Consider the following 13,018-nt stretch of genomic DNA (forward strand, 5'->3'; position numbering starts at 1 on the left):
CTGACAATATGTTGGCTCTGTACATGCTAAAAGTATTGGTTATTTAAATGGAGTCTGGTGGGTTTAGCACCATTGATCTCAGAGCTATTTCTGGTTACTTGGTGAAGTTCTCAGATGACTCAGCCCTGTTGTCCCTTCTCCAGGGCAACCAATCGGACCATAACAGTAACGTGGAATTTGTCAGATGGTGTGATGATAGCTTCTTTGATTTAAATGTGTCTAAAACTAGAGAATTAATCATAGACTTTAGAAGGCACAGTGACGAACCAAAACTGGGTGTAATACACAATGAAAATGTTCAAATAGTCTAAACATATAAGTACATAGGCACAGTGTTTGACTCACAACTGAAATTCAGTGAGAACACTGATAGCATTATTAAGCGAGCAAACCAAAGAATATACCTACGGAGGAAGCTTAACTCTTTTGGGGTCTGGAAAAGAATTGTCTGAACATTTTATCAAGCCTTCATTGAGAGCCTATTAACATTTTCTTTCATATGTTGGTTTAATGGACTAACTGTAAAAGACAAAAAGAGCTTAAACGACATTGTTAAGGTATGCTCAAAAATCACTAGTACCCAGTTAAAAGATCTCTGTTCTCTCCGGAAAACCCGAGTTGTCCAGAAAGCAGACAGAATACTGTGCCATCAAATCATGTACTCAGTAATGGGTTTATCATCATGCAGTCAGGTCGGCGGTACTATGTGCCAATACGGAAAACTAACCGCTATGCCAACTCATTCATTCCCTCTGCTATAAGACTGTTAAATGAACAACATACAAGTTAAATGAAATCGCATAACTATAACAAAACTGGTTCTTGCACTCCGCTACTCTGTTCCGTCACTTTTAATTTATTTCATAACAGTACATTATATAGATTGCGTGCTAATGCACTTTTTAAGTTGGTTTAACCCTTAATGGATGGGTTGGCTGTAAAACTGAATTGCCCCTTTGGTGACTAATAGTTATCTGAATCTAAACAAAGATTTTACTCTTTAACAAAAAGGTCTATCTCTGTAGGGATCCTTTCCATAATGTTGTCAGACACCTAATAACAATCTGAGCCTGTCAGAGGCAAAAACAGCACTTTTAGTGGACTGATGATGCATTTTGACCATGGATGCATTATGTTGACCGTAGTCTCGCTTTGCCAGACCTTCCTCCACAGCGCTGCAGAGGAGGGTCTCGCTAGTCCAGAGGAATGGGAGAGAAATGTGCTCTGGTTTATTGGCATTTCTTTAAACCAATCACAATCGTCAAGGGCGGTTCTAGCGCTGCACGGTGCCCCGGTGCGTAGTGTAAATTTTGTCACCTATTTTTAATTTAGTCTTAGTCTTAGTCTTGTGCCAAAAAATTTTGTTAGTCAAGTTTTAGTCGACTAAAAGTCTCCTCATTTTAGTCTAGTTTTAGTCAAAAGAGAACTCAAGGTATCTTAGTCAAGTTTTAGTCGACTAAAAGTCTCGCCATTTTAGTCAAGTTTTAGTCATTTTTTTTAAATAAATTATTTCTGATAACCATTTCAGTCAAATAGTTATAAAATAAATAAATTATATAAAGTTATATAAATATTGAGCCTCTTCATTATTTCACCGGTAAATTCCTGCTAAACGACAAAAACAACCACTGCAGGGGGAAAAGGATATTTTACAATAAAATAAATGCAGCACGAAACTGGCGGGGGGTATTTCAAGTGAACGCAACATATGTGTTGTTTTTCAGACAACGGCAGCTGCAGACTGTTGTAATGCGCTCGTGTTGGAATCCTACACAGTGAAATAGAGACAAACTTTTACACTGTTTAGCTGTCAGCATTAAACTGCTAGCTAACGGTAGGCTAACGTTACCTGCTGCCAAGTGTAGTGTTAACTAGCGTCCCATGCAGCGATGTTTCGGTTGACTCTAACGTCCGTTTAGGAGCATCAGAGAGAAGCGCAGGCATTTAAGTGGCACCAAAATCTGCGTTGCTATTCGGTCCGGTAGGTAACGGTCATTAAGGCACCTGTCGGTGCCGTAGCACCGGGTTTCGGTAACAGCTGAATATTGTATCTCATGATGAAAAAGTAGAGGCGATTGTAGACGAAAATGAAGAGAGATTTTATCTTAGTTTTTATTTTATGCAAAACATTTTAGTCTCGTCTTTTTTCGTCAACAATAATGCATGTTAATTTAGTCTTAGTCAGCGTTTTTGGACATTGGCGCAGTCTCGTCTTAGTCATGGAAAAAAAGGTCGTTGACGAACATATTTAGTCTCGTCTGACGAAATAAACACTACCGGTGCGACTGCAAAATAAACTCTGGAAGGAACTTGTTTTGGTGGTACATGTGTATGTTCAAAAGTAGTTTTAGTCGTGCAACAGAAAACTCAGATTGGACAGATAGTCTAGCTAGCTGTCTGGATTTACCCTGCAGAGATCTGAGGAGCAGTTAACCATAGTCCACAAAGGAAGCAGAAGGTGAAAGAAATCCGGCCAAAAATAAGGACGTATGGCGGAATTTCCGGCGGGAACAGGTAGGGGTGGGGGAAAAAATCAATACAGCATAGTATCTCAATATTTTCCATGGCAATACCGTATCAATACACAGACGCCAAGTATTGATCTATTATTATATATGTGTTGGCCAGTTTGTCTTCTTGACAATCCCATTTTGCAGCAATAAAATTTAAGAGCTGAACATACGAGAAGAGAAATGTATCTATGTTGAAGTTTCCTTTTGGGACATAATTTGAAATTGGGAAAAATTTGAAGTTGGAAAAAAGGTAATAAATTGCAATATATCGCAGAATATTGTAATGTGTTTAAAATCGCAATAATATTGTATCGTGACATAAGTATCGTGATGATATCGTATCGTGTGTCCTCTGGTGATTCCCACCCCTAGCAATGGGGAAATCCCGGAAGTGGAAGGTCGAGGACTATTGGTCGAATAGACTATATTGACTGTGGCACAGGGGAGCATTCAGTCCATCTTGTGGCGGTTGCCCAAAAACCATGTGTCGCCTGTTGTTATAACCTCTTTGCCACTACCTCAAAATCCAAAGTCTGTGTTGTCAGCAGTAATGAAATTAGTAACACACATTAAAATATTTATTTGTTACAGACTCAAAGGATGTTCAACACAAATGGAACTCACCCAGCTCGTCCTGCAAGAAGCTGTCAGGTGGATTCACATATTTCATCGTTGACACATTTAACTTCCAGTTGTGTTTTGTGCATTTAACAGTCCTGTGGGAGCAGAGCAGCCTGTCAGTTATAATGAAAGGTGCTTCTAACGCATAATTATCTCTGCTGTGTTCTTCTGCCAGACAGAACTCACCTGCCATTCAGGTCTTCAATGTCCTTGATGAACAAGCCTCCCTGGTGTTTGCACTGGTTCTTGCATGCTTTAAGGCCATGGCTGGTCTTGTGTATGATGTAACATTTTCCGTCTTCTGGGTTTTTCTTGAAATTGACTCCGTCTTTGAGTGAGCCGACTGCTTCAGCATCCAGTGAAAGCAACACCATTGCTCTTTGAGAGGTCATTTTACCTAAATATTAGAATACACCAAATACTTCAGTTTAAAGGTCCCATGGCATGAAAATTTCACTTTGAGGTTTTTTAACATTAATATGCATTCCCCCAGCCTGCCTATGGTCCCCAGTAGCTAGAAATGGTGATAGGTGTAAACCAAGCCCTGGATATCCTGCTCTGCATTTCCCCTATTTTTTTCCTTATGTCCTCTAAACGGAATGTTGTTCATAGCTAAAATGAGCGTAACATTAATCCCATGGTGTAGTACCTGTGTCCAAAAGCTTGTTGAATCAATGCCATGAAGGATTAAGGCAGTTCTGAAGGTGAAAGGGGGTCAAACACGGTATTGTTATGGAGTTCCTAATAATTCTTTAGGTGAATGTATTTTACCTGAATGACAGGAGAAAGATCAGTTCTAGTGTCAGCAGCAGGAGGGATACCTGGAATCAGGCCAGCTGACAGTCTTGCCTGGGCCCGGGACGAGATAAGCTTAGATGGGCCCCCCGCGCCCATATCTCTCCTTTTTCCTTGCTCTTCCTCTCCCCTGCTCTTCCTCTCCTGTTCCTCTCCTCTCCTGTTCATCTCCTGTACCTCTCCTCTGCTCTTCCTCTCCTGGTCCTCTTCCTCTCCTGCTCCTCTCCTATGCTCTTCCTCTCCTATGCTCTTCCTCTCCTCTGATCTTCCTCTAATCTGATCTTCCTCTCCTCTCCTCTCCTCTCCTCACATCTCTCACTGAAATTAATGTGATCAGTCTGATCCATCCTGCTCAGACTCTCCGAGAGGGCGCTCTCTCTCTCTCTCTCTCTCTCTCTCTCTCTCTTTCTCTCTCACCGGTAGCCTGACTCTGTCCCTCCGTTGCGAGGCAGCGGGCCCCTCCCGCATCACTCTCTCTGTCACCTGACAGCAGCTGGATCTCTCTCCTCTCTGTCTCATCCTCTCTGACGGAGCTACCAAACTCAACTCTTTCTGTAAAAGAGAACGTGTTGTCTCAGGCTTTTATACAAGCTAATGGACGTTAACATGAGAGCTGGCCTGTTAGCTTACGTTACATGGCTCGTAACGTTGGCTGCGCTGTTTCTTACCTTGCTCTACGTTGACAGTTCCAGCTTCACCGTCACCACCTTTTTAAAAAATATTTGTTTAGAAAATCTCTAAGGCCTCTATTTTCTTCTTCTCTTTCTTTCCTTTTCTGAGCTTCGGACTTGTGCTGACCGGACATTTTGAGCGTACTGAACTTCAAATCTACTGAAAACAACATCAACTTTTGATAAGTGGCCAAACCATTTTTGTGTTGGGGGTGGGGGGGTTCTTGACCACTATTTCAAGGACAATTAGGAAGAAAACAAATAAAAAGCTTTTATGTAACTCAAATATTACATATTTTTTTCCACAAATAGGCCTATTTAAAAAAATGTTTTTCAATTATTCCATAATTTAATGAGGGCCCAGTTCTGGGCCCCCAGTTCTGGGCCCCCCCCTACTGTGGGCCCGGGACAACAGACCCGTTTGTCCCCCCCTATCGGCGGGGGCGTGCCTGGAATATTACATGATAACAAACACACTACGTTACATCACATTTAGCTACGTTACATCACAGTTAACTAATTTATATCACATTTAACTACGTTACTTCACATTTAACTACGTTAAGTCACATTTAACTTAAAGCTGTTTTAGAAAACAATCAAAAAAATGACAAAAGTGACAAAAACTTGGATGAAAAATGTTGAAAAAAATCAACAAACGAAACAACTTCAAAAAATGGTCAATTTGTTTTATTACCATTAGAACGTCGACGGTGGGGGGAAGCTGTGAGAGAAATCAGAGGATGTTGGAGTGGTGATCGAAAGGGTGGATCTGCTAACCAACCATCACATGTGAGTTCTTCCAGAGAGTGTTGATGAACCTGGATGGGAATAAAAAATACTTATTTTTAAAATAAAAAGAATGAAACATAGAAAACCGTAAAAACCGGAAAGAATACATAGAAACAGGAGGAGGAGAGGGAACTTGTCACACCACTACTACGTATTAAAAGTCATTCTAAACAAATAGGTTTTGAGTTTGGATCTAAAAAGAGCTACATCTGTAATAGTGCGAATATCCGGAAGCTAAGAGGAAGGAATAAGCTGAAGTTGGTCAGCAGTGACGGTGACTCACATTTACAATTGTTCCACAAGTGCTTGTCCCCTAAGGTCTAAGCACTTCACATTAAAATACTTAAGTGAGCTCACAAGTAAATTGTTGGAAAGGTGAGCTAGCCACATTTTGGATTTGTTGGAAACTGACATTTTTCATGACCTGGTAAATCACTTGAATGAAGCCCTACTCACTTTTTCATGTGATTTTAATTTTTTTTCTGGCATCTTTTAGTGCAACTTTCATTATGTGAACGTGAATGTTTTTTGGTTTAGCAGTGACAGTAAATGGCAACAAGGACATGGAATTACCATTTTAAATGCTAATAAAGTTTGTGTTGCTTTCGGTTTTATTACACAAGATATTGGCATGAACATAAAGTTTATGTAGAAGTTTGCATTATTTTAATTTAATCAAATGACTGGAAGTTTTTTTTATATATTTATATATTAATTCACAGTGACTGAACGTGATAGAAACGCTTAAATACTTAAAGTTGAAGTTTTTGGCATAATACATTTTTTGAGTATGTACAAAATAGGATTCTCATAGAAACTTCTTTGATACAGTTCATATCAACATCAGCAAATATTGGTTATCAGTTTGGCCAAGCATTTTCATATCAGTGCATCCCTAACGACCACAAAGACTGCAAGACAGCGTCTCTTCTTCCTACGGAGGGCGAGGAGGTTCAACATGGACTCCAGGGCTGAATCTCATAACACTTATTTGATAGCTCCTCGGTCCTCGGCTGAACCGGAAGTTGTTCTGTCCCTCCTCTGTGAATGCGTCTCAAAGCTCTTATTTCTGCCCTGAGGAGCGAGCGTCGAAGAGCTATAGCCGAGGATACACGAGAGCAGCCTTTCCGGAGACCGTGCAGCTGAAAGGCGTTGCTAACTCGGTAGAGCTTCGTTCGGGCCCAAAAAATCAAGCCCGACCCAGCCCATGCACGTTGTGTCCGAGCCCGGCCCGGCCCGACACATTAACTGTAATTATGAGCCCGAGCCCGATTTCAACCCGGCACTTTTTTAATCCGTGGGCCGTTATAACTGACGTTCTCAACTACAATTCAGAGTTGTTTGAACTGCAAAAATCTGTTTAAAATTATCTTAATGAATAATGCAACAGGAGCAAAGCATGTAAACTGCGCTGTTTGTTTATTCAGAATGGAACAAATCGCAAATGGATCTGAATGAAGAAACGTAAAAAACTCAACGTATTTCTCTGTGAGGGCTTGCCTCGCCCTCAGGGGTAGCCTATGCTTGGAGAACTAACAAAAGAGGACATTGAAGGCTGACTGATCATCTTTTCTGCCTTGGCGAGCCTGCTTCATGTGTCTGTTCATCATCCAAGTCCCTAGTTTTATTTGCTGTCATAGGCGAACAGCGGCCGCACTTAATGCACTCAACAAAGCCGACACATATGTTGTCACTTCCCACGACTTGTTTAAAATGGCTCCATACCTCCGACTTTCCTCCAAACTTGCTCAAAGGTAATTCTCCCGTTTTTCTTTTTTTCTTTACATCCTCAAGCTCTATGTTGCACTTAAGCTCCACAATACAGCCCGCAGCCCCGGTGTGATGCGTGCGAGAGGAGGAGACTCCACGCATGACACATGTTGCATTTTGTAACTGTAGTCCAACTTGTGTAACGTTTTGGACACATTTGTTACTTTGTCCTAAATAGATAATAGTTCTGATTATGGCATAGCTTTCTCCCCACCCAATTAGGCTAAAGTAATGATTAAAAAAAACACAAATGCTTGATCAAGGGTCCGGCCCGGCCCGAGGATAGTGGCGGAAAATAACGGCCCGGCCCGGCCTGAAGTCGGTCCGGGCTCGGCTCGGGCTCGGGCAGAGAATCTAAACTCTATAACTCGGTCCATACAGCTATCAAATTCACGTAACTCTTCAGAAGAAAGGACGTCTCATCCCTCTAAAACACATTTCCTCTCTTCCTCTCTCCTCCCATGATTTGCTCGCGTTTCTCCCGTGCCTCCTCTGGGGGAGGGACTAAGACACAAGGAAGGGAGGCAAGTAGAGGCAATTTAAGCGACATGAGATGCACCCCAGGATCCTTTGCAACTTCTACTGGTGCACTATCGAGAATATCCTGATTGGCAGTTGCACTGCCTTCAACCGTAAAGCTGTACAAAGGGTGGTGAGAACTGTTCAGCATGTCACCAGGACGGAGCCAGCCATGGGGGGCCTGTACACCCAGCAGTGCAGGAAGAAGGCCAACAGGATTATCAGAGACCCAAACCACCCCAGCCACAAACTGTTGTGCCCGTGCTGTCCTTGCAGACGGTACCGCAGCGTCTGGTCCTGCTCCACCAGGCTCAATCCCACACGCCATTAGATTTAGATTCAACTTTATTGTCATTGTGCAGAGTACAAGTACAAAGACAACGAAATGCAGTGTACGTCTAACCAGAAGTGCAAAAAAAGCAGAAAAGTGCAATGTGATATACAAAGTATAGCATAGGTGGTGCATAGGCAGGACAAGAAATATATTGCAGTGTTATAAGAGCAGAATAAATATGGATATTCTGAATGAACCATATAAATGGACTGTTTTTATATAGCGCTTTTCTAGTCTTAACAACTACTCAAAGCGCTTTAACATAGTACAGGAACCATTCACCATTCACCCACATTTATACACGCTGCCGTACAAGGTGCCACCGGCTCATCAGATAAACATTCACACACATTTACACTCCGATGGCGCAGCATCAGGGGCAATTCGGGGCTCACTTCGGCATGGAACTGCAGGGCCAGGGATCGAACCACCAACCTTCCGATTGGCAGGCGACCTCTCTACCACTTAGCCACAGCCGCCCCTATAGACAGATATGTACAGCTATGGGCAGCGGGGGCTTAGTAGGTTAATTGTCACCGGGATGCAGAGCAAGAGTTCAGTAGGGTGACAGCCGCAGGAAAGAAGCTTCCTCTGAACCTGCTGGTACGGGTGCGGAGAGACCTGAAACACCTCCCGGAGGGGAGTGGAGTGAACAGTCTGTGGTTGGGGTGAGAACAGTCTTTGATGATGCTTCACGCCTTACGCAAGCATCGCTTGCCCTGGATGACCTTGATGGAGGGGAGTGAGGAACGGGTGATGCGTTGGGCAGTTTTCACCACCCTCTTAGACTTTTGAACTCTTGAGCTTTGAGCTAATTGCATGTCGCCTCACCATAAAACCGCCCCTTTATCTATATCTATATACACTTACTGTTACAACGGTCTTTCCCCTCCAAGGGTCAATAAAGGATTGTGTTATCCAGGTGCTCCGAAGAAGTTTAGTCTCCCAGCCAAGAGACTTCAGTTAATTATCAGTTATCTTGTCTTCAGTTCATTAACAGAAATGTGTCCGTCATTCTCTTCGAAACATGTTCTTTGTGTAAACTGAAACCAAATAGGGATGATAGGAGCTGCTGTGTATCTGTCCCTATCTCAACAGTTATCAGCCACAGTCAGTTTTGAATAGCAGTAAACAATACTTTCATTCAGCGAGTCGGCTCCTACTAGTTTAACTACATTTTTTTTAACCCTCCTGTTGTCCTGGGGTCAAATTTGACTAATTTTCAAAAAGTTTCTATATCACAAATTTGGGTTTTCTTTCAACCAAATTTAAAAGAGATAACGTGGATGGTTCCATACAACCATTACTCTTCACAAGTAACACTTCAATTCAATTCACTTTCTTTGAATTTGGGTGTTTTCAAAAATCATAAAAAAAATGTCAAAAAAGACGCAAAAATTTTGACCCAGAAAAACTGAGAAGACATCACGAGGGTTAAATGCATTGGGAGCAAAACATTTCGGAAAAAGCTTCAGAAACATGGAGAAAAACCCCCACAAAAACGTCAAAAGGCGCAGAAAAAAATCAACAAACATCGGAAAAAGTGACAAGAAAAAGTTTTGACCTAGAAAATCTAAAAGTTGCATGGTCGACGGGAAGACACAACTTAAATTAAACTTTTTAGATCTGAATTTGTCCAATCAAATGTTAGCAACCTGTATGTATTTTTTTTGGACTTCTAAAACTTTATATTAGAAGTCTAAAAATATTTGGATCTGAATTTGAAGACCATAGAAAAAAACATTCAAAATCAGCTTTTCAAATTGCAACTCAAGAAGATTCATGTTTTAATTTCAATAAGGTGAATTCAGAACAAATAAATTCAGATATGAAAGAGCCACATCATCTACACATAGGCGCTACATGCTCCCCTTACAGGTTCTGTACCGCCAATATATGGAGGATATATTTATTCATAATTCAAATTGAAAGTCCAAAGAGAAAACGAAGCGAGATCAAATTAAAAATATAATTTTACTACGCTACTAGAAAAAATCATGCCATAATTAAATTTAAAAAAGAACAAGCAAAGTGAAAATGATAATTTGAAAATGTAAAGTGCAAATATAAACTGAAATCTTGGAAATCTTTTATTGAATGACAGAAACAAATATGAAACTCAAAATGTGAAATGGAAAAGCTTAAATAGAAATACTTAAATTAAAATCTCAAAAAGAAAAAAGAAATTATTTTATTTTAGGCTTTGCACTTAATAATTTTCAGTTTTCAATTTGAAGTTTTATCTTTTGAATTTTACATTTGGTAATTGCCTTTTGACATTTTAAGATTCACCATTTCTATTTCTATTTAACATTAAGGCTTTTCATTTTGAAGTGACACTTGTCAATTACAGCCACTTCCTTAAACATTGTCTCATTCAGTCTGTCAGAAGGTCTTAGATCTACCATATCAGCGGAGCAATCATGTAATGCACAGCAGGCTATGGTGCAGGTGTAGATTATTATTTTCTGAAATCTAGTGACTTTACTCTTGTAATAGCCTATTATAACTTTAGCTTTCACAAAATATCACGACTCCTCCAAATCTCAGAGAACACAGATGGAATGAGTTATATTTTGAATGTGCACAAAGTTTTGGACATGAGCAGAAATCTTGTAGCCTCGTGAGACTGTCCTGATCTCGCGAGCTCCAGTTTTCCACTCGCAGATCAGTCTGGCATCTTGAGATAGAGAAAATTTGGAGCCGTTAGCCAAACGACCGGGCCAATCGGCGTTGGTTTTGAGGTGGGTTAGGTGGTGATAGACAGATGGTTTATCCAATCAGCTAACCAGTATTTTCAGACAGCGGTAGCCCTAATTCTGTTAGCCGCTCGCTAATGCTTTTTTCTCTTGGATCCTTCTTTTGGAATATGGTCCAGGAACCTGAAATGGGGCCTTTTATTCGTATATTCTCGTTACACAAACGGCAAATATCCTTTACCGACATGTTGCTTGCTTGCAGGAGCTAACGAGCTATGCTTTGCCTGCAGCAGCGGGGGTGGGCTTGTGGTTGTATTTTCATACGCTTCGTGGATCTGATTGGTTGATTTGGCCCGTCTATCACCAACATAGGTGATAGACAGATGGTTCATCCAATCAGCTAACCAGTATTTTCGCCCCTTCCCAAAAGTTCTCCAACGGAAAGTTCCCAAAATATTTCATTATGTTTTTATATTTGGATTGTTATCGGTTTCTTTTAAATAAAGACATTTCCAGCATATTGATTTAGAAAAAGGTAGTTTGTGTATGTGCATACAAATTCACCAGAAAGCAGGAAATGAAGTGTTTAACGCTCAAACTTTTCAGGGGGTGGACCCCCAGACCCCCCACATCATGACACATGTTAAGTATGTTTGCTGACTTGTGGATAGGCTCACTGATTTTATGATGAATGATTTTAAAAGTAGCCTCAGTTAGGCCTGCATGAAGTTGGAAAGTATTTGCTGTTTGTTTATGAATGCACTTTTAAAAAGTTGTGGAAATAGACTGAGCTCCGACCCTGGCTCCAAATTTCATTAAATAACCAGGTCTATTACTTTTTCTTCGACGCCAAAACGTTTTGTCTGTTGTAACGGTGACTCGGTGAAATGCCTGCAGGCACGACAAATCGTTAGTTAGCGAGTAGACAGCCCAGGCGACAAATTGTTGTCGCCTGGGCTGTCTACTCGCTCTAAGAGAAATTTGCTAGCATGTCGGTGGCTAATCGAGTGGTGGCTAACGGAGCAGCTGGTATGGGCCCGTTCTCTAACATGGAGCAGTTAATTGACCGGGTCTTGGAGAAGCAGCTACGTGCGCTTAAATCAGTGATATATAGCATAGTGACGGGAGTGCTAGCCAAAATTAATGCCTCGCAGCAACAAATTGGGGCAGAACCTGAGATGCAGGAAATCATGGTATGTGAGCTGGACCAATCTGACTGCGTCACATTCAAGACCCAGCGGCTTTGGACGCCTGAGGGGATACAGCACGAGCTGCACGCTGAACGCGACTCGAACTCGTTCATCTGCCGCGCTGCCTTGGGGGTGACCCACAGAGGGAGAGAGTTCACTGTTGCTGCAACCGCAGACCCGGGTGTTTTCTGGAATTAGAAGAGGAGGACGCGCTACATCCACGGATCGCCCTGCGCCGCAAGGAACCGGAGGACAGCGGTGGGACTTTGCGTTCGATGACCGGGCCGTGACTGGAGGACTCAGTACCCAGTACCGTTAGTACCAGTACGAACGGTACCAGTTCGACTGGAGGATGCTGTGTGTAAGTTTTGAAACCAACCGTTTCAGGGACATCTAATCAGACTGTAAGAAATGATGAATGCTGGCTACTCAGTCTATAATATATATTTTTGAGGACACTAAAATAGGGAACATGATGAATCCGGAGGATGCGCTATGTAAGTTTCGTAACTAAGCTTTAAAGGGACACTTAACCAGACTGAAAATACATGACAAATACTGGCTGGTAATCCTAAGGATACTTTATGTAAGTTTTGAAGCCGAGCTTTAAAAGGACACTCGCATTATAAATGCTGGCTGGTCAGTTTACAGTTTGTTTATAACAGTTAAGCTAGACTGAAAGAACATAAGGGATACGGTCTGTTCAGCTCATAATCTGCTTATTGCTCCAACTAGAGTGGTCTGTTCTTCACAGACCACTCTTTTTTGGAAGGTGTTTATAATATTGTTCATGTTTAACATAAGAACTCACTAGTTTCAATCGACCTGTGAATTAAGACAGGAGGTGTATTTTTGAGCTGGAGTTTTGCCCAAACTGTGTTTGATGTGGTCATGCATCTTACAAATAAGGTTGCAGCCTCATCTAGTGACAACACCAAAACCAAGGGCTCCATTGTGTTTCTGTCGCGGAAATGCGCCCTCACCGTAGACAAAAGCAGTAAGGCCTTATCAGGCACAATATCTTATATATGACGCCTGGGCAGGGGTGTTGGAGGTGCGGGAAATCCGGTCACTTCCGCCATGAATTCCCCCTGATGGAGGTTGGGCAGGTGAC

General features: G+C 41.7%; 1 protein-coding gene and 1 long non-coding RNA gene across 2 annotated transcripts in view; one reads left to right on the forward strand and one right to left on the reverse strand.

Annotated features, from left to right (window-relative positions):
* Nucleotides 1–3,404, forward strand: part of LOC120552982 — a 25,364-nt gene extending 21,960 nt beyond the window's left edge. The window contains exons 3-4 of the long non-coding RNA XR_005638073.1: nt 3,105–3,164; nt 3,310–3,404. This is a non-coding gene — a long non-coding RNA (uncharacterized LOC120552982). The remainder of the gene's footprint in view (nt 1–3,104; nt 3,165–3,309) is intronic.
* Nucleotides 1–13,018, reverse strand: part of cmah (cytidine monophospho-N-acetylneuraminic acid hydroxylase) — a 46,461-nt gene that overhangs the window by 25,375 nt on the left and 8,068 nt on the right. Inside the window, exons 2-4 of the mRNA XM_039791006.1 lie at nt 5,298–5,421; nt 3,321–3,531; nt 3,138–3,229 (exon numbers count right to left, since the gene is read on the reverse strand). Coding sequence (XP_039646940.1) covers nt 3,138–3,229; nt 3,321–3,526 — 298 coding nt within the window. The 5' untranslated portion in view covers nt 3,527–3,531; nt 5,298–5,421. The remainder of the gene's footprint in view (nt 1–3,137; nt 3,230–3,320; nt 3,532–5,297; nt 5,422–13,018) is intronic.

The sequence above is a fragment of the Perca fluviatilis genome, chromosome 23 (assembly GCF_010015445.1).
Source record: "Perca fluviatilis chromosome 23, GENO_Pfluv_1.0, whole genome shotgun sequence".
NCBI lineage: Eukaryota > Metazoa > Chordata > Actinopteri > Perciformes > Percidae > Perca > Perca fluviatilis.